General features: G+C 36.6%; 1 protein-coding gene and 1 non-coding gene across 2 annotated transcripts in view; one reads left to right on the forward strand and one right to left on the reverse strand.

The window, feature by feature from the left end:
- Positions 1-16,161, reverse strand: part of LOC106083003 (uncharacterized) — a 76,662-nt gene extending 60,501 nt beyond the window's left edge. Inside the window, exon 1 of the mRNA XM_013245800.2 lies at positions 15,603-16,161. Within this exon, the coding sequence (XP_013101254.1) occupies positions 15,603-15,626 (24 nt within the window). The 5' untranslated portion in view covers positions 15,627-16,161. The remainder of the gene's footprint in view (positions 1-15,602) is intronic.
- Positions 16,162-18,674: 2,513 nt separating this feature from the next.
- On the forward strand, positions 18,675-18,757 carry Trnal-cag (transfer RNA leucine (anticodon CAG)). Its single transcript has one exon. It is a non-coding gene; the product is annotated as a tRNA-Leu (tRNA).
- The last annotated feature ends 2,937 nt before the right edge of the window (positions 18,758-21,694 follow it).

A 21,694-nucleotide genomic window follows, 5' to 3' on the forward strand; every position in this document is an offset into this window, starting at 1 on the left:
TTCACACCCACTTTGGGACCACATTTCTGGGGTCCTGCTCTCTCAATATGGGGCTCAAATGAAAGGTATTTGGGAGTAGAGAACGTAATTCACACCCACTTAGGGACCACATTTCTGGGGTCCTTCTCACTCCCAAAATTCCTATGAGAAAATCGGGCTCATATAAAGTATTTTAAGAATGGAGTACATCTAACATCCAAACTTAAATGACCGCAGCGGAGCGGGCCTGCTTCAGCTAGTTTTCTATAAAAATAAAATTTTGATAAAATCTTTTATTCAAAAATGAAAGTGTTTGTGTGTTCCGAATAGACTCAAAAACGACTGAACCGATTTTCGTGAAATTTTCACAATGGTAGAGTTTAGAAAAAATAGGGCACTTCATTTTGTAATATCCTACCCGTGGGGGACGCCTTACCCTAAGCCACCCAAACGGACATGTTTACCTATTGGGACAATATTAGTATCAAATGAAAGGTATTTAAGAATAGAGAATAGAATAAATAAAATATAAAAATACTTTCCTATAGAAAAAAATCACCCTTTCTAAAATTAAAATTTTTGAAAAAATTTTCTATAAAAATTAAATTTTGATAAAATCTTTTATTCAAAAATGAAAGTGTTGCGCTTTGTTTGTGTGTTCCGAATAGACTCGAAAACGGCTGAACCGATTTTCATGAAATTTTCACAAATGGTAGTTTAGAAAAACAGGGCACTTCATTTTATGATATCCGGGAGGGGGCGGACCCTCCCCGTAACCACTATTTTCACAAAAGCCAGATCTTGGAGATGGGTGCATAGATGTAACTGGAAGTTAGTATGCCAACTTATGGGGTACGCCCTACCCGTGGGGTACGCCCTACCCGTGGGGTACGCCCTACCCGTGGGGCACTCCTTACCCGTGGGGGACGCCCTACCCTAAAAGCCACCCAAACGGACATGCTTACCTATTGGGACAATATGAGTATCAAATGAAAGATATTTAAGAGTACATTATGAATTTGATATAACAATATGACCTCACGTGTTGGGGGGCCCGCTCTACGCCCAAAAATTGCATGTTTACAATTGGGGCAATATGGGAGTAAAATAAAATGTCATTTGGCGTTAAGTCCTGAGGGGCCGCCCCACCGCAGAAATCACCCTCAAACGGACATGTAGGCCGATCGGGACAATATTGGATTCAAAAGAGAGGTACTTGAGAGTAGAATACGAAACTTATATAAAAGTTTGGGATCTATTTGCAGGCAGGTCTCCCCACCTCAAAAATTATGCACCAAATGGCCATGTACACCAAAAGGGAGAAGATGGGACTTCAACGAAAAGTATTTGAGAGTAGATTACGAAAATTATATAAAAATTTGGGGCAATTCCCGTTCAGTCGACACACCCCAAAATTATGCCACAAATGACATGTTGTATATGAAACGGGACAATATGGGATTCAAATGAAAGTTATTTGGAAGTTGAATTCGAATATAAATAATTTTCAAATTTGGACCCTTCAAAAGGGGGCCGCAAACACTTCTAGATGTAGCGAAGCACACCGGTTCAGTTAGTTTTTTATAAAAACTAAATTTTGAGAATTTTTATAAAAAAGTAAAATTTTTACAAAATTTTGGTTAAATAAATTTTTGACAGATATTTCTTAAAAAAACATTATTAAAAAAATTTCAATAAAGATAACAGTTTTGACCGAATGCTATTTCTATTTAACAATTTTTTCCAATTTTTTTTCCAATTTTTACAAAATTTTCGATAAAAATAACATTTTTACAAAATTTTCGATAAAATTTTTTTTTTTAATTAAATTTTCGATGGAACTAAAATTTGTATAAAATGTTGACAATAATGTTTATAGAACAAACATATTCCCAAAAATTTAATTTGGTCAATATTTAACGTTTTTACCCAGATTTCAGTGTTAAACGTTGTTAAAATTTGTTTTGTGTTCAAAATTTTGTTTTTGATACAAGACACGATTTTTGATTCGTGTGCACTGAGAACGCCCCTCCAATTTATTGCATTTTAAACAACGGTCTCACCTTTTACTTGGCATTGAAAATTAAGCAATTTTTTCCACTTCCACTGAATGTATTACCAGTTTGAAAGTTAAAATCTGCTTACAAACAAAAAAAAAATGAGTGGCGATTAAGCATAGATATGAATTGTTTCAACCTATTTTTGTCATGATTGAAACTAGAGACAAGTGTTGACTCTAATCTTAACTTTTGAAGAGATTTCCTGGTTAAAGCTTAAGGCATGCCAGCAAACATGGATCTTCACTTCATACTCGCATGTGAAGAAGACCCATCAAATCCAACAAGTGTCTACTAAGAAAAAAGGCCTTTGGTGGTGGGGGTTATTAAAACTGCGTTAATCACCCACAGATGAGAAGGTAGGCAGCCGTAATCAAACTAACGGTAACGGCATAGCTAACAAACAAAGCTTTAGGAGTCTGATGATGATGATGCTGATGCTGATGACTCCATGATGGATTTTGTTTTCAAATGGGCATAATGTTAACTTTGATTTGATTAGCATTTGAATGGAACGGTGTTTAAACTTCTCAGGGCGTATGAAGATGCATGCAATCATTCACACATTCACACCATCAAACGCTCTTTATGAGCTGAAGCTTCTACAGCTACATCTAAAGAAATCCGATTTGAATTATAGATTTAAATATTTAACGGTGAACTTCCCTATGGGAAAAACATGTTAAAGCCACACAACACGCTTGGCTTTATTATCCAGCAGCTGTTGTTTGCCATTATTTATGGTCATTAACTTTGATGGCTAGGTCAGTTTAAGCCCTAATTTTAATGGTCCATGAAATGGAAATCATGGGCATTTCATCAAACTCTTGAGAGATGCTCGTTTAGCGTTTATGGAGCAGCTAGATTTTGATTGATCCACATTCGGCCAGTGGCTAGGTTAAAAACGCTCAAGTTTAAGACAAGATCCAAGAGTTATGATTGTTGTTTGGCGGCATTGCATTCAACAATTGTTATCATCATCTCCGGCTGCCTCCGTAGTGCCGGCTGGCTATGTCGGCAACAACAATGTTTTCATAATTTCTAGCTTGTTGGTTGTCCATGCTGTGGTAGTTATTGTTTTATTTTCTTACTTTAGAAAGTATAAAACAATTAAAGTTTTTTTTTTTTGTATTGTGTGGTATTGAAATAATACCCTGAAATAGCCTGAGATTGTACATTGAAACACCGAGGCTCTTGACTGAAAGTGATTTAAAAAAAAAAAAAAAAAAAACAAAAGTTGCATTGAAATGGTGTAGCGCAGCCATTAATGCCAAACCTCAGCAGCCCAGGCTGCAAACACTTTGGCTGTTTTCTGCTGCTGCAACTCTTGCTTTTTGTTTGTTGCAACAACAAAATTTTATTTCAAAACTTGCTTACATTCAATGTTAATTTTTTTTCCGCTGAACTTTAATTGGTGGCGTATGGAATAAATCGCAACAACTCATCTCAAGTTCAAGTGCAGCTAAATTTGGATTTACTTGAAAGAAACGAACAACAACAAAAATAAAACAATATTGAACTCTAATAATAATAATCAAATAAAAGAAACTCCAAAAGATATTGAAATCAATGGCTACACGCTAAAATAAAATTTATAGCCAAAAAAACTAATAAATAAATACAAATAAATTAAAAAAAAAATCTATTAATAAAAATTAAAAACGGCTGAACCGATTTTCATGAAATTGTGCCCCGGTGAAAATAGGGTACTAATTTTTTTGATATCTGAAGGGGGGGCGGACCCTCCCCCATACCCCAATATTCAAAAAACGCCAGATCTCGGAGATATGTGCACCGATTTAAGTGAAATTCTGCATGCCACCTTATGGTATCCCAAAAACATGAAATTGGCATAAAATTTTTGGGTCCAAAAACCTGGGGGGACGCCCCATCCTAAAACCTATCCGGGCGGTCATGTTTACCGATTGGGACAATATGGGTATCAAATGAAAGGTATTGGAGAGTAGAATAGGAAGATTGTATTAACATTTAAGTCTAGGTACCCATCGAGCCGCCCCAACCCCAAAACTCCCCCCAAATAGACATATTGGATGTTCCAGTCAATATGGGACTCATATGAAAGGTATTCGGGGGTAGATTTCGAATCTTGCATAAGAAATCAGGTGAGGGGTCACCTCACCCCCCCCCCCCAAAAAAAAAGGCCCCAAATGGGCATTAGACCCATTTTGAATACATGGGAATCGGTTGAACCAATATTTTTAAAATTTTCACAGATTTTATAGGATTGTCTGGAAAAAAACATAGGCTGTATAATTTTTGGATATCGGATGGGGTCGGACCCTCCCCCCTGTCGTTTTTGGACACCTCAAAACCAAAAGTAGACAGATGGACACAATATGGGTATCAAATGAAAGGTATACAAGGGTAGAAAACGAATTTGATATCCAATTTTGGAGCCAAGTGTTTGGAGGTACGCCCTAAAGCACCCCCTAAACTGAACTTCATTTCCGACTATGCCAATATGGAGCTTAAATCTACGGTATTTGGCAGTAAAGAACGAATTTGATATCTATTTTTAGAACAAAGTGCTGGTGGCCGCCCCAGCCCCAAAACACCCTTCAAACGGTTCATATTTACCGACCCTGCCAATATGGCGCTGAAATTAAAAGGATTTGGGAGTGTAGCACGAATTTGATATGCATATTTGAGTCGAAATCTCTGAGATACCATCTCTCCCCTAAAAAGCACTTCTAAAAAGCACATTACCCAAATGTTTGAAAACACCAGATCTCGGAGATTGGTAATGCAATTTTATTTGCACTGTCACCAAAAACCAAACATGGTTTCTATTGTTGGGGTCTGATGCTTCCAATCACGACAATTGAGAGCTCAAACGAATGGTGCTTGAGAGAATAAAACGAATTTGATATCCAATTGAAGAGCCATGTGGTTGGGGAGCCTAAGACCCTGGTGTCCCTGGATATGATATGAGGGATATATTCCTTATTCCATTATTCTCCTTTATCTTATATAGGTATCAATATAAGCAAACTCAAGTTTTCTATATAAAAATGGAATTCTCGAATTTGTTTAGGTAAAGCACTCAAAATTTACTGTACGGGCTCAAAGTGGTGTTGTTGGCATATTCATTTTATCTCCTATTTTCTGAACTAGTTTCAAATTTTCCGGAAAAACTGTACTATTTTTCGCCACTAAAACCCATATTATGAAATTCTTCAACGGTCTATTGATATTAGAGTCTTAAAACCATTTTGGTTAACAATCAAAAAAAAAACTATACATATAAGCCAGATCTTCTGCCATACATTTTCATTCATAAGTGAATATATCGCCATTACTTTAGACATTTCACCCAAAAAAAATACATGTTATAACAATGGTTATGGCAATTATATCATTTAGGCCCCCATTGCTGCTAATGTTGTTGTTGTTTTTTGTTTTCGAATTTCTTTAATAACAACTTTTATTACATTAATTTTTCGGGTAGCGCTAATTTTCTGGCTACCTTCGTTTTTTCTTCTTCTCCTTTAACCAAAAGAAAACCCAAAACAAAAAAGTAAGACAAAATGCGTAGCAGCATACCGTTGGCTTCCGGTTTGATTTGAAACATCTAATTTTTCGTCTACTGCGTCTGCGCGTGTGGATGTCTTCACTCGCATCAACTACTGCGGCGACTCATGATGGCCATGACTGAGCTGCTGATGATTTTCCATTAACTGGCACCCGCTTTTTTCACTTTTCTTTGCAACAGGTTAGTTTGGCTAGCCAACAACATTTGTTTGAGTTTGTCATGATTGCCGGTTTCCATGATTGTTTTGCTCTGGGCGGGGAGTGGAAATTGTTTTTGAAAATTTTGTTGAGTGTGTGTATTTTTCTTACTTTTCCATTATTATTTGCTTGTTGTCGGAATGGCGCATTATTAAACAACAGATAAAGAAAAGAAAAAGTTTTTCTTGGATAATGACAGCCACAGCCAGCAAAGAAATTGGTATTATTTCTTAGCTAGTTGGTGTTGGTTGTTGTTTTTTGGCAATTCGATAGGTCACAGATAAACAGGAACCAACATGGCCTGTTGTAATCTGAAATGTGAACAAACTTTGCTGCATGTCTTCGTTTTAGCCATGACCCATAAAAGAAAAGGTAATTTAAAACCTTCCAATGCTTTTTTGTTTTTTTTTTTTTATTTCTTGGGAAGTTCTTAAGATGATTAATCACCCAAATCTGTGAGGAGAAGTTTGTTCACTAGCTGGGAGTTGAAAAAAAATACATGATTATGCCAAATGTTGGCAATTAAATGGCTGCGCTAGAAGCAATGAAATATTTAACTGTTATGGTAATCTTAGAGGAAGGAAATGTTTAAACTGCCCTTCAGTGTAGAATAAGTTATGGGAAGCACTTGAGACCAAAAGGAAGTCGAAATATCCGATTAGGTCATGGAGGAAAAATAAAATAAAATGGATATTGAATGGATAAGATTTACCCAGCTTTGAGTACAGAACACTTACTCACAAATTTATTACGACGAATTTCCGAATTGTTTAATTCTACACTCATGGAAACTTGTTAGTAAAAAAGGGAAAAATGTTTGCTGATACAGCAGAAAGACTGCTGAAAATGGGACAGCAGTTATTTGTTGCTAAAACAGCATTTTGTTGAAATTTGGGACAGTGAGCTGTGTTAGGCCCTTTAAAATCTTTCTTCAATTTGACCCAGATCGGTTCAGATTTGGATATAGCTGTCATATAGACAGATCTCTCGATTTAAGGCTTTGGGCCCATAAAAGGCGCATTTATTGTTCGATGTCGGGATTGTGATTCGATTCGATTTGGGACAGTGAGTTAGGTTAAGCCCCTCGACATACTTCTGCAATATGTCACAGATCGGTGCAGATTTTGATATAGCTGCCATATAAACCATTCTCGATTTAAGGTCTTGGGCCCATAACAGGCGCATTTATTGTCCGATTTCATTGAAATTTTGAATAGCGAGTTGTGTTAGGTTACTCGACGTCTCAGTTAAATACGGACCAGATTTGTCTAGATTTGGGTTTTTTTAGGCCTATAAAAGATAACGTGCCATAAAAACCGATTTAAGATTTTAAGATTTGCATTTTTCGGGATGCATGGGCAGTTCTTGAACGGCTTCTGGTTGCTCTTCACTCCAAATGCGGCAATTTTGCTTATTTACGTAGCCATTCAACCAGAAATGAGCCTCATCGCTGAACAAAATTTGTCAAAATTTGAACACATTTCGAACCGAACACTGATTTTGGTAATAAAATTCAATGATTTGCAAGCGTTGCTCGTTAGTAAGTCTATTCATGATGAAATGTCAAAGCATACTGAGCATCTTTCTCTTTGACACCATGTCTGAAATCCCACGTGATCTGTCAAATACTAATGCATGAAAATCCTAACCTCAAAAAAATCACCCTTTATAAAATGAGCATTTATTGCTCGATTTAGCTGAAATTTTGTACAGTGAGCCCTGTACAGATTTCAAAAAGTTTCGATATCCGTGCTCTATATGGTTCTGTATCTGGATATAGGTGCCACATACATATACCAATCTCCCGATTTTAAGTTCCAAGGCCAAAAAGGTGAATATTTTAATCAATGAATTGGTGCAATGAGTTGTGTTAGACTCGTTTATAGCCTTCCTGAATAACGTGGAGATCGGACTATATCTACTTATAGCTGCTACGGGTTCTTAAATAATGCATTTTCACCGTATTATGACGAAAGTGGTTGGTTCGGCCCGGCCGAACTAAATGCCTTTTTATACCCCCCAACATAGGATGGGAGTTTACTAATCTAGTCATTCTATTTATCTGATCTGCGACCCCATAAAGTATATATATTCTGGATCGTCTCGACATTCTAGATCGAACCAGCCATGTCCGTCCGTCTGTCGAAATCACAATGGCGGTCGAACGCGTAGAGCTAGCCGCTTGAAAATTTGCACAGTTACTTTATATTGATGTAGGTCCTTTGGGGATTCCAATTGGGCCATATCGATTTAGATTTGGATATAGCTCCCATATAAACCGATCTTCCGATTTGACAACTTGAGCCTCTGGAAGCCGCAATTTTTGTCCGATTTGGCTGAAATTTTGCACATAGCGTTCCGTTATGACTCCTAACAACTGTTCCACGTACGGTCCAAATAGGTGAAGAACTTGATATAGCTCCCACATAAACCGATCTCCCGATTTGACTTCTTGAGCACCTGGAAGCCTAAATTTTCATCCGATTTGGCTAAAATTGTGTACATGGTGTTTTGTTATGACTTTCAACAACTGTGTTAAGTACGGTCCAAATCGGTCAAGAACATGATATAGCTCCCATATAAACCGATCTCCCGATTTGACTTTTATACCCTTACAAGCCGCAATTTTTCTCCGATTTGGCTGAAATTTTGCAAATAGTGATCCGTTATGACTTTCAACAACTGTGTTAAGTACGGTCCAAATAAGTCTATAACCTGATATAGCTCCCATATAAACCGATCTCCCGATTTGACTTTTTAAGCCCTTACAAGCCGCAATTTTTATCCGATTTTGTTGACATTTTGCGAATAGTGTTCTGCTATGACTCGCAACAACTGCGCATAGTACGGTCCAATTCGATGTACAACCAGATATAGCTCCCATATTTTAGCAGATTCCATGGTGGTGGGTTCTCAAGAATCGGTCCAGCGAACCTAGCACGCTTTTACTTGTATTTGTTTAATTCTATTTTCATAGAAAACATTTTTCAAAATTTTGCCAAATTTCATTGTCATTTGGCTTGAGGTCTTTTCTCTTTAATGAAATTCACTGGATTTCGGGTGTTTTTAATTAAATTTTATTTTCTTTTCGTTATTTACGGCCAATATTTCGATTACCGCCGGTAATCATTTTCGAGGCGATTGAGTTGAAGAATACTAAATGGAGTTGCTTATGAACTGATTGGCGTCTCAACTTTTTATGAAAATTTTGTAATTTTCATAAAATTTTTTGAATTTTTTTTTATACAAATTTTTTCAATATTTTGTTTGATGAAATTGTGTTAAGCTTTATTTTTATAAAAATGTTATTAAAATTAAAGATCGCAAACAGACAAAATTTTATTTCTATTTAGGTTAGGTTAGGTTGAAAAGAGGGTGCAGATATTAGTACGCCCCATGCCACTATGGACATACACCTAAGCCAGTAATCGGCTTGTTGTGCGCTCTAAAAACACTTTAAAGTAACCCCTAAAAGAAAATTTTAAGTTAGGAATTGCGTGCTACTTACATAATCCTTAATTGTAAGTAGCACGGAATTCCTAACTATTTTTTCTATTTACAAATTTTGTAAAATTTATATTTTTTAAAAATTTATTGTTTTCAAAAAAATTATTTTTTGGAAAAATTTTTTCATTTTTTTTTTTTCAATTTTATTTCCATAAAAAATTTTGTTCAAATTTATGGTACCATCCAAATATTGGTGAAAGCCCATGTTTGCCTTAAAAATGTTTGTTATCAGAAATTTCATATACCTATTTAATTCAAACTTTTGCATTTCATTTTTTTCCCTAGCTTGAAAAAAACAGCTTCTGCCACCATCTAATTATTATCATTATAAAGTTCTACTCTAGTAAGCCTTATGGGGGAAAGACTAATAAAAAAAATAATTTTTCACCAAATTACACCTCTTGCCGCATGCTAAAAAAATACTGATCATGCTGTTTCTTTGTAGTCTTAATAATATTTTCTTTCAAAAAGCAGAAAGCAAATAAAATTATATTTAATGATACCAAATATCTATGCTGAAAAGAAAGACAATTGCCATGTTATGGCTAAAATTGGAGAAGGAATGAAAATAAATTATGGCAAGCAACAACATAATAAAGAAAGAAAAAAATAACTTGACATTAGAAGAAAAGTGGGGGTATGCCAGTCAGCATCGTGGCTGTAAATGGTAATTCAAGCCAATTGCCAAAATAAAAAAGTGAGAAATATTTTTTAGTTTGCTTATAGACAGTTAGGAACAAAAGTCTGGGGGAAAGCAACAATGAAATATTGCATTTTTAGAACAGCAGTCTTAATTGTTAGATAATACTGGTTGGCTTCTATCTATGTTCATCTGTTATGACTAACAATTGCACTATTTTTTCCCCTATTACCTATCTGTTTTTACTAATCGGATATATCTTTTGCAACGACTATTTGCTCTAATTTTCGCCCATTAAAAAAACTCCCATATTATTGCATTTCCTTTCCCCTTGCGAATCTCCTCAACTGTTGCCAAAAGTTCATTTCATTCATACATTGAACTCCAAACTTTCAACCATTATCATGCCATACCAACAAAAAAGAATGAATTACGAAACGAAAACTCCCAATCAACAGGTGCGTGATGAAATACTTCACTCGTGGCATGGCATTTTATCGGGGTTGCTCTTTAGGTTTCAATGTGGCTTAACTGACGTCTACTTTCGTGATGTTTCATTGTACACTCTCGGTGGCGTTCTTCTCATTCAAAAATAACAAACAAAACAAAAAATAGTTTTTCATACATAAGTATTTCATTTAAATATGAGCTCAACCTCGATATGGGTTGAAGTTAACAATAACAGAAATAAAACAAACAGAAAGCACCACCAACAACAACAACAATAGAGTGTAATAACACCACCTGTGTACTGTATTAAAACAAAAGCATAGCAAACAATTGTGGCGGCAATCTTTCTCTTTATCTCTCTCTCTCTCTCTCCCGTCACTTAACAAAAGAAATTTTACACTTTTAACATAAAATCAAAATGCTTAACAACACACAAAGCCAATTGGACTAAATCGGACAGTCATGAAGCCCAAAAAGGCTAACATAGTCTGTTTCTAAGTTTTGCATAAAAGGTAAGCAGAAAAATGCCCTTTAAATGTGTTGCAAAACTAAGGAAGCATGGTATTAAAAGCAATATAGTGGGTGGTCATTGGCTGAAGACAAAGGCAAACTGAGATTTCAGTTTATAACAACTGCAAAAGTAGGGAATATTTGGCATGTAACAGATTTTTAGGGGTCCTCGCACAACGAAGCAGCTTAAAACAAGTAAAAGAGTGCATAGTTCGGCCGGGCCGAATTTTATATACCCTCCACCATGAATCGCATTTGTCGAGTTCTTTTCCCGGCATCTCTTCTGAGGCAAAAAAAGGATAAAAGAAACTATTTGCTCTGCTATTAAAGCGATATCAAGTTATGGTCCAATTCAGATCATAATTTAATTATATGTTGGAGACCTGTGTAAAATGTCAGCCAATTCGAATAAGAATTGCGCCCTTTAGGGGCTCAAGAAGTAAAATAGGAAGATCAGTTTATATGGGAGCTGTATCAGCCTATAGACTGATTCAGACCATAATAAACACGTATGTTGATGGTCATGAGAGGGTCCGTCGTACACAATTTCAGACTAATCGGATTATAATTGCGACCTCTAGAGGCTCAAGAAGTCAAGATCCCAGATCGGTTTATGTGGCAGCTATATCAGGTTAAAGACTAATTTGAACCATATTTGGCACAGTTGTTGAAAGTCATGACAAAACACATCATGCAAAATTTCAACCAAATCGGATAAAAATTGAGCGCTATAGTGGCTCAAGAAGTCAAGATCCCAGATCGGTTTATATGACAGCTATGTCAGGTTATGGACCGACTTGAACCATACATAGCACAATTGTTGAAAGTCATAGCGAAACACATTCAGCCATATCGGATAGGAATTGCGCCCTCTAGAAGCTCAAGAAGTCAAGATCCCAGTTCGGTTTATATGACAGCTATATCAGGTTATGGACCGATTTGAACCATACCTAGAATTGTTGTTGGAAATCATAACATCAGATCATATCATAATCTAGTGGCTCAAGAAGTCAAGATCCAAGATCGGTTTATATGGCAGCTATATCAAAACTTGGACCGATATGGCCCATTTACAAACCCAACCGACCTACACTAAAAAGAAGTATTTGTGCAACATTTCAAGCGGCTAGCTTTACTCCTTCGAAAGTTAGCCTGCTTTCGACAGACAGACGGACGGAAGTCTAGATCGACATAAAATGCCATGTCGATCAAGAATATATATATTTTATTGGGTCTCAGACGAATATTTCTAGTAGTTACAAACAGAATGACGAAATTGGTATACCCCCATCCTATGGTGGAGGGTATAAAAATTATCCTATTTTAGAATTGGTCATTCATTACAAATGTCAAAAATCACAAGTGGGTGAACGTTGAAGAGATTCTGGGTAAAGAAGGGCCAGGGCTGGTCCGTTAGACTTACATTACTGTAAGGAAGATAATACCCAATGTATCTCTTATCAGTTCGTCCACTATTGCCATGGTACAGACATTTTTTTATTCAATTTCTGATTTCGTAAATCTTCTGGTATAACTGTCGATAAGATTCCGATCAGACATCGAAAATAAATAATAAAACATCTATACCATTGCATTGGTCGACGAACTGAGAAAAGAATACTTTATAACTACTCTACTCTACTAACTACTAGGAAGAACTTTTAGGGAATTTCTCCTTAGAAACTCTATACCCTCAAAATGGAAAGGAGGTAAATAATAGACCCCTTCTGCTTTTTATGAGCCGCGATGTCTTTCGTCCGCTTGATTCTGTTGAATATCCAGATTCAGGAACTCTGCGACTAAGGTAGTGTGCGTCCAAAGGAATCTGAGTCTGAGTCGAGTGGGTCTGGCTGGGCAGTTAAACAAGTGTTGCCGATATGTGGCTCGGAACATTGTTTCTACTTTTGACTTTATCACTGTCAATGTCAGACAAATCCAAATAAATTCGGAAGTCTTCCGACAAGATCTTACCGGACTCGTTCTGAATTCTGTTCCACATTCTGAGGGAATTTTTTTTCCGACAGTTCTGAAAGAATTTTGAACGATTTCTGACCGCCTTTTTGCATGGAGTTTTTTTTTTAATTTTTCTTTCGATAGTCCAGAAGGAATTCTGAACGATTTCTGGACTGTTTGTCTGAAGGAATTTTCAGAAAGTTCAGAAAGAATTCTGTGCGATTTCTGACCATCTTTTCGTATGGGTTTTTTTGAGTTTTTCTTCCGACAGTTCGGAAGAAATTCTGAACGATTTCTGCGCTGTTTGTCGGAACGAATTCGAACTTCGACGTTTCGTTCCGAAATCATGTCAACCACTCCATATAACTTTCGTAAAGATTTCGTTACGATTTCAGATCCGAAGTCGGAAGAATCATCCGAAGTTTGTACAGATTTCTTTACGATTTCGTAACGATTGGTTTGCTGGAGATTGCTGTGGCATGTGGGGAGAATGTGTAAGAGCTGTCGAATGTGACACCAAAGCTCAACGCTCACTCTGTGTCAGCCTTAACGTGCTATGGGCACGTGACCACTCACGTGCCCAGTTGGCAGAAGTATTTATTAGCTCCACTATCACTCTCTCCCACAAACTGGGATATGCCAAAAAACCATCGTTTTTTTTTTGATTCTTTCTAAAGCATCTTTCATAACTAAGAGTTTCCTCTCATACCCTTAATTTCAGAATAAACTTTTTTTCTTGTAAAAATCGTGAAAATGCATTTATATTGTTAATAGCTGCAACCGGCATGTTTCAATTTAATATTTGCAAAATTGACTTAATCTATTTTGAAAACCACACTCGGTAGAGCATTATGGAATGTACTCATATGATGTCAACTATTTGGAGGCATAGCAAAAGAGGCCATCAGCAAATCCCAGCAAACCAATCGAAACGAAATCTGTACAAACTTCCGATGGTAAATCCGACTTCGCATCCGAGATCGTAAAGAAATCGTAACGAAAGCCATATGAAGTGGTTGACATAATTTCGGAACGAAACGTCGAAGTTTCGGAGAGAAATCGGAACGAATGCGTTCCCATTTTGGAACGAAATCTGAAGGAAAATCTTGGGAAAGGAAAGTTTTTTGCCGAAACTTCATAAAGAATACTGAACGATTTCGGAGTTTCGTATTGAAATCGGATGTACCTTCCGAAACTTCGTACAGAATTCTGAACAATTTCGCAATTAATTTCGTATTGAAATCGGATGTTTGTGTACCCATAAGACAGCAGAAGAGAAACATGAATAGGCAAACAATATAAAAACATAACAAAAATATCTCGTTTAATGTAGAGAAATGGGTGAAAATATCCCTAAGACAAGTCGGACAGAAATCGGTACAACGATTGTTTCGAAATTGTTCAGACGTGTCGCACAACCAACATTTGGTTTGCTGGGATATTATAACTCTGAGTAGGTTTGTATGTGTTGGACCGTTGGTTGGACCCATAGAATAAGAGCAAATATTTAAAAATTAGTCATTGGAACGAGAAAAACACAAACTACCAACTTTAGAACTAGTCAACACTATGGCGGCTCTCATGTATGGGATCTTCAGCCAAGCAAACTAAACTAATAATACTGGTACACTGTCTGTTGACCGGTGGTGGTGTCCGGCCACAAGAAAATGCTTGCAATGGTGCCATAAAGGCAACCATGATCATGATCAACATCATCATTATGATCAGATGTTGATGACGGTAGGGTATGAGCAACAGCTGGTCTGGCTTCTAACACAGAGTAGGAAGAAAGAGAAAAAGGGTTAAACGAAAAAATACATGTGTATGATGGCCATGTACGCATTTACCATTTTTTTCTATGTAGACTGATGTTCCAAGTTTATGCCTATTCCTTTTCATACCCACACTTTTTTGGTAAAACATGGAGGGAGGAATTTCCTTGTTTGCACCGGAAATTAATGGTAACGCTATACCTTTCCTGTGCATGTTGGCCAAGGAGGGTGGGTACATAATCTATGTGTCATTTGAGCTAATTTTGTTTACTTTGTTGTTTTTTCGGGTGTTCTTTCAGCTACCAAAGTCAAATGAAGTTACTTTGTTTTTGTATTGGCGCAGTACCCACATCAAGGTATTTGTGTTGTTTTATCAAACACCAACCAATTTTCAAGGTTTTCTTGATAACACCAAAAAAATAATGAATAACACCCAGCAACAATAACAACAATATCAATGTTGGCGCGGTTACCTATACAACCACCATCCCCCAGAACACCAAGTGTCAATTGTAATGGTATCATTAAAAATACCACGCAACAACAACAAACACCTGCAAAGAAGAGCACTAATAATAATAAAACAACAACAGGTGTCGGTGCAATAACGGTAACCAGCACAGAAAAGAACAAGAACCACAGCAACAGCAACAAGTGTTCATTAATGTGATGTATGACAACGCAGAGCAAAGATAAATGATGGGAGGTGTGGGGGGAAGGGGGCACACACACAAAAGAACATCATTAAAAAATCATAACAAGACATAATTAAATACCATCATCATCTTCTTCGCCGGCTATTGTACAGAAAATGATAATATTTTTGTTGTAGTTATAGTTGCTGGGATACACCTTCATCTTTGTGATTAAGTTTGTTTTTCACGATCATTTCCTTTGCTTTGATTTCCTCCAACTCCCCATAGCCAATCAATTTCCTTTGATTACAAAAAAGAAGATCATACACAAGAAAAATATGCAACTCACCTCGGTAGCTGCAGTTTGTCGCATTGTTGTTGCCGTTGTTGCGTTTCTTGCCTTAAACGAATGCAGTGCAGATTTCTGCCGCTTGTTGTTGAAACTGGAATGTAGCCTTGAAAGGTTTTGTTGCTGCCTCCGCTTGTAACTTGTTGTAATCCACTTGGAAAGAGTTGTTGTAGCTTGGAAGTATTTTCTTGGTATTCTCTCACTTCAAAACAAAAATTCACCAAAACAGGATTTATTTCTTTTTGTTAAACTTAAACTTGTGAGTTTTGGGTTTTTTTTTTATTTTTTCAAGGGGGAGTTTAAGAAAATGCCTCCTTTTTCATTGGGTGTTTTTTGGTTTAAATCAATTACATTCACTTTATTTTCTTGTTTTTCGGTAAAAGAAAATCTACACTCAACATAAACCTGGACGATCGATCTTTGTCAGAGCTAGTCGCAAATATAACTACACACAAAAGTTAAATCTTATTCCTTAATTCCAACTACAATCACCGACAAATATTTATTGGTTTCCGTCGACTGTTGTTGTTTGAATGCTGTTAACTGTTTAACTGCGCCACAAAACCAAATGAAAAACGAAACAAACCGAACTCACCGAACCCATACAAAAATTGGCTTTCTGTTGTTTGCCCAACATAAAGCGTAGAGAGCATAAGCAGCATGGGGAAAGAAACAAAAGCGCCTTCCATTCAAGTGATGGAGTTGTGGAGAGTAATATGCCAAACATTGCTCTATGAGAGCGAAATTTGTTAGCGAAACTCTCACCATACAGTGACAGTTGGTGTTATTAGGATGCCATTGAATTTCAAGAGACTGAATAATGATTTTTTTTTAAATGGGTGAAGCGTTGGATAAAATATATTTATAACTAGTAATCTTTATTATAAAAATCAATTTGTGTTGGGTTCTTTGTCTGCCGGTTTGTTGTGTAGGTTGGTCCGGACGATAACATAGGCTATATAATTTTTTGATATCCGAAGGGGACCCTCCCCCTAACCACATAAGTACTACCCAAAAATAAAAGTGGACCGATCGGGACAATATGGGACTCAACTGAAAGGTATTCAGGAGTAGAGTACGAATTGCTTATTAAAAATTGGGTCCAAGTAACTGGGGCCCGCCCCAACCCCAAAACCCCTAAAATAGGTTTGTTGGACGATCATGCCAAAATGGGACTCAAACGAAAGGTATTCGGGATTAGGTTTCGAATATGGTCAGGAAGAAGAAATAGGCTTTATAATTTGTTGATTTCGGAAGGGGGCGGACCCTCCCCCGCTACCTAAAAACACCACTCAAAATCAAAAGTGGACCGATCGGTACAATATGGGTATCAAATGAAAGGTATCGGAGAGTAGAATACGAAATTTGGGTGTAAGTACCCATAGGGCCGCCCCATCCCCGAAATTCCCCTCAAACAGACATATTGGACGTTCATGCCAATATTGGGTTCCAATGAAAGATATTCGGGATTAGATTACGAACCTGGCATTCAAAATCAGATCGAAGTTTAGGGGGTCACCCTATCCCCAAAAACGCCTCAGATGGGCACATGACCCATTATGACTATAAGGGACTCGGATTGTTTGTTTGTTCGGTCCCGCCCCCTTCAAAGACGCCATCCAAAACCAAAAGTGGACCGGTAAGCACAATATGGGTATCAAATGAAAGGTAATGGAGACTAGAAAATGAATATCGAATTAAAATTTGGGTCCAAGCACCCAGCGGGCCGCCCCAACCCAAAAACTCCTCTAAGCAGATATATATATTCGACGTTCATGTCAATATGGGTCTCAAATGAAAAGTATTCGACAGTAGATTACAAATATGGCATAAAATATTAGGTCCGAGTAATGGGAGGTCACCCTACCCCCAAATGGGCATATTAGCCGATCATGTCTATATGGACCTTCATAAGGTGCATCTGGAACAACTTACTAAGTTTATTTATATATTTATCAATCCCAGGGCAGCCGGCTGTATGTACCGGATTGACCCGATGGATGCCTTCATCGGCAAGGGCCTCAGTGTACAACACACTACTACAACAAAAACACCCGGTACGAGATAGCTGTGAGCATCGCGTAGGTTGATGTCTGTGAGCACCACGTAGGTTGATGTCTGTGAGCATCACACTGTGTGGTGTTCATTGCTGTCACGAGAAGCTTAGCTGCGAGCTACCGGGCGCTTCCACAGGTTGCGAATAGTGGAAAGCTCCATACGGGGTAGCTGTAACGACAGTCACGGACAATCAGCGGTATCGAGCGAAGAGTCTCAGTGAGAGGCCGGGCGGCACCATCTCTTGTACAAATACTGAGTGCCTATGATGCTCGATATGACAAGGAGAGTTACCCGTGTTCCCGCGGCGATAGGAAAGAGCTTGCTCAGGAGCTTGACAAGGATCGCCACCTACACATGAAAATGTGGCTAAAACAACAACATTTATTTATTTCTTATCTAAGGGTCAATGTTTTTCATTTACTACCCTTACTAAAAAGATTGGGACACATGCGCCTGCGCAGTGTTTCGGGTTCCTAGAGGGACCAAACAGACCTTTACTCCAATAACAGGAGTGAAAACACTGCATAACATATTTTACGGAAATCATGTGTGCGACCTATAAAGTCCAGTTTTGCCTTACTTCTACAATTTGGCATATATCAAAAAAAAATTTTTTTTTGCTTCCTTTCAATATCACTAATAGTTAAACCTGTCCAGTTTTGCCTTACTTTTACCATTTGGCATATATCAAAAAAAATGTTTTTTTTGCTTCCTTTCAATATCACTAATAGTTAAACCTGAATCCAAAAACCTTTTTAATTCGCTTTTTTCTCTTCATAACTTAGTTTTTTTATCTTCAGACTTTTAAAAATGTTTACCTTTATTGATTTTGGTTCACTTTATTTAACTTTCGCCAAACCAATCAAAAAAGTGTGTACCTTTAAGCAACCACAGTTGTCTCTCCATTAAGGGTTAAACGTATGGTATGTTCTTTGAAATGACATCAGAACTCACCACTCAATAGAATACCAAGCAGTAAAAACAAAACATACATTTGTCACCCAACCGCCAAGTGTCAGGATGGCCGAGTGGTCTAAGGCGCTGCGTTCAGGTCGCAGTCTACTCTGTAGGCGTGGGTTCGAATCCCACTTCTGACAAGTTTCTTTTTTTCATTTTAACTTTTTTTTTTAATAAACACACAAAATATTTTTCTACACAATCCAATTGGAAACAAAAACAACAACACAGGTTAGCGGCTTTGAGTAAATAGCCGGTAAATTTACTTCTATTGGGAGACAACGAACGCATTGATGAAGGCAACTTAAATTGATAAATGGCTACGTTTCAAGTTCAATAATGTGTCTTATACATGTTCCGAAAGCTCACCTTACACAATAATTCATAATTGAAGCACTATTTACTTTAACATAATTTGTCTTCAGCTTTTAAGTAGTGAGTCAAATGCCGGGGAAAAAAACATTGTACACATAATTTAACACAGCTGACCTTATTCAAATGTCGCTAGCGTTAATTTCACATTCTTACCTGTTATGTCTTTCATTTTGAACACCTGCATGTTATTGCAATAAATTGCTTTATAACTTTTCACTAAAACTCAATAAACTGTTGCACAAATGACGCGTATTTTTTGGGCCCAACAAACTATAAACAGCTGGCTGCAAACAAACCAACTAGCCAGTGACAGTAGACGAACAGAGTTGTATTCTCAATCGATTGGATGGCTATAAGACAGGGTTGTTTGTGTAATGGTAACATATTCAAAATGATAACCCAAAGACTTTCTATTGTGAATGGTAATTTACCCATAAGAAAATGAATTTAAATTTATATGATAAAGTTACAAAAATGAATATGTATCATGGTAAATTCTACCATGATATGTATATTGAAATTAATATCTGTGGAAATAAAAGAACAACTAATAATTTTAAATTTTAAAAGCAAAAGTTTTGTTTCTATATTAAGGCAAATGTTAATAGCAAGATAACAATTCTATCTTTCTTTTAAAGTTTTAAGTGTTTTTGTGGCAATATGACAAACCCCATTACTCGAGTTGTGGGGCTTTGTCATATTTGCAAAGATATATATACTTAAAATGTCTATTGGTTGTTGACATGTCTGAATGTGTTTGCACTATCTTCGTCACAATTTTTTATAGTGCGTTTTGACAGTTGTTCGTATGAAAAGTCAGTACTAGGCTTAAAGGCATTTGTTTGCAGAGATGCATTTTCCAACGCAACACTCAAAAAAAAAAACACAACGCACTTATTCTGTTTTGGCCTTGAGTGTCATTTTACTGAAAACTAAAACCCCGTTTACACTGCTCATTAAATCCGGATTTAATGCACCCTTTATACCGATCTCCCAATAAGAAATCTTGTATTCATAAAGTCGCATTTTTGCTCCGATTTCAATGAACAACCGTGCCGAGTTTGGATAAAGCGATCTGCCGACATCCATGGTTTTGCTCCGCACTCTTAACGAATACACAGAAACGAATTTTGAGTTGACCGGGGAGAACTTAAAAAAAAAACTATCAAAAATTGAAGTCAGCCTGGATAAATTACCAGTACGGGGTTATGTAGAACATTTGTCTTCAGGATTGCCATAATATGTTTGCACTATCTGTATTGTGGATAGTAAAATCAAATTAAAAAAACGCTTGTTTGTGAAAAACATGTCACGGCAATCCGAACAACGGATGTTTTGAATTAGCCTGCACAGGTAATTTATCCAAAACTTCGTTGTCTTGGATAGTTGTCATTTTCATACAAATTTCATTGCACTGCACTATAAAGTACTAAAATACACAGCTTATGTAAAGGTAGGCTCAGATAAGTAAAATATTATTGGAGTGTTGTCATATGATCAAACAAGTTGATTCAAATATCTTACTAGTCTTTTTAAAGTTTATCGTTCAATAAAACTGAGAATTCCCATATTTCTTAACATACTTTTAGGCAAGTCATATTGAATAATGTATCATTCGAATGAATAATTCACAATAAGAGTAATACAGCATACAAAATTCGTATGATGGTGTGTGTTGTACTGAGAACGGTATCAATTACAGCATTAAAATGGTGAATGTGAATAAAAGTGAACGAAATAGTGTTTTATTGCTTATCGTTCTATTAAATGGTTAGGTACAATATGTATATAAATTTTAGCATACTTTAAGGCAATTATAAAATGACCAAAATAATTCTGCATCGGGGCCTTGGGTTACACTGATCCGTACATAAAACTAAGCCCGTAATAACATCATAAACGCGATTTGGATTGCGGTCGTGCATACTTACCGGTATCTATCACGATTGATTTCTGATTAAAGTGGAGTATGCACCTCAAACGAAATTAGTGGTTTCAGCCAAGGCATTTATGTCTCCACTGGAAAATAGTTGTGTAGACCGCAAGATGGCGACAAACATCGATTTATAATTTTGTCAGATATTTAATCATTTTGGGCTAATAAAGTACATATTTGCTGAAATCAAACATTTTTAACTTTATTGCATGCTGCATAGATCGACCAAAACATACATTTTCCTTCATAGTTCCAATCAAAAATTCACCAATGTCTAATATGTCACCTTGTTACGCAAAGAAAATGTCATTTAAGTTGCGTACCTGCCACCAACATTTTCGGCAACGAAAATTTCGCCTATGATATGCAAACGCATTTTTTATGGTAACGAAAATTTCAATAACATCATGAACAGAAATGTAAAGACAGAATATCAAATAAAACATAAACTACCAACTAAGACCTCGAGCACAACTATCACCAACAAAGCAGCAAAAAAATAAACAGAAATGTATGAAATTTTCTGTAGCATTGCTGGTAACATGTCTAGATTACATCCAGCTGTTACTTAATGTCAAAAAGTTTATGGAAAATTTTGTGGAAAACCTTGTTAATCTCCACCATAATTTTTCTTATTTTCGGCTATTAAAATAATTAAGTGATAAAAATTCGTTTTGTTTGTAAATATATATTTTACTTACTTTAATTAACCTTTAATTAATCAAGTTTCAAAAAAATAAGATGTTTTTCTTTATATTGATTATTT

Source organism: Stomoxys calcitrans, chromosome 4 (assembly GCF_963082655.1).
Source record: "Stomoxys calcitrans chromosome 4, idStoCalc2.1, whole genome shotgun sequence".
Taxonomy (NCBI): Eukaryota; Metazoa; Arthropoda; class Insecta; order Diptera; family Muscidae; genus Stomoxys; species Stomoxys calcitrans.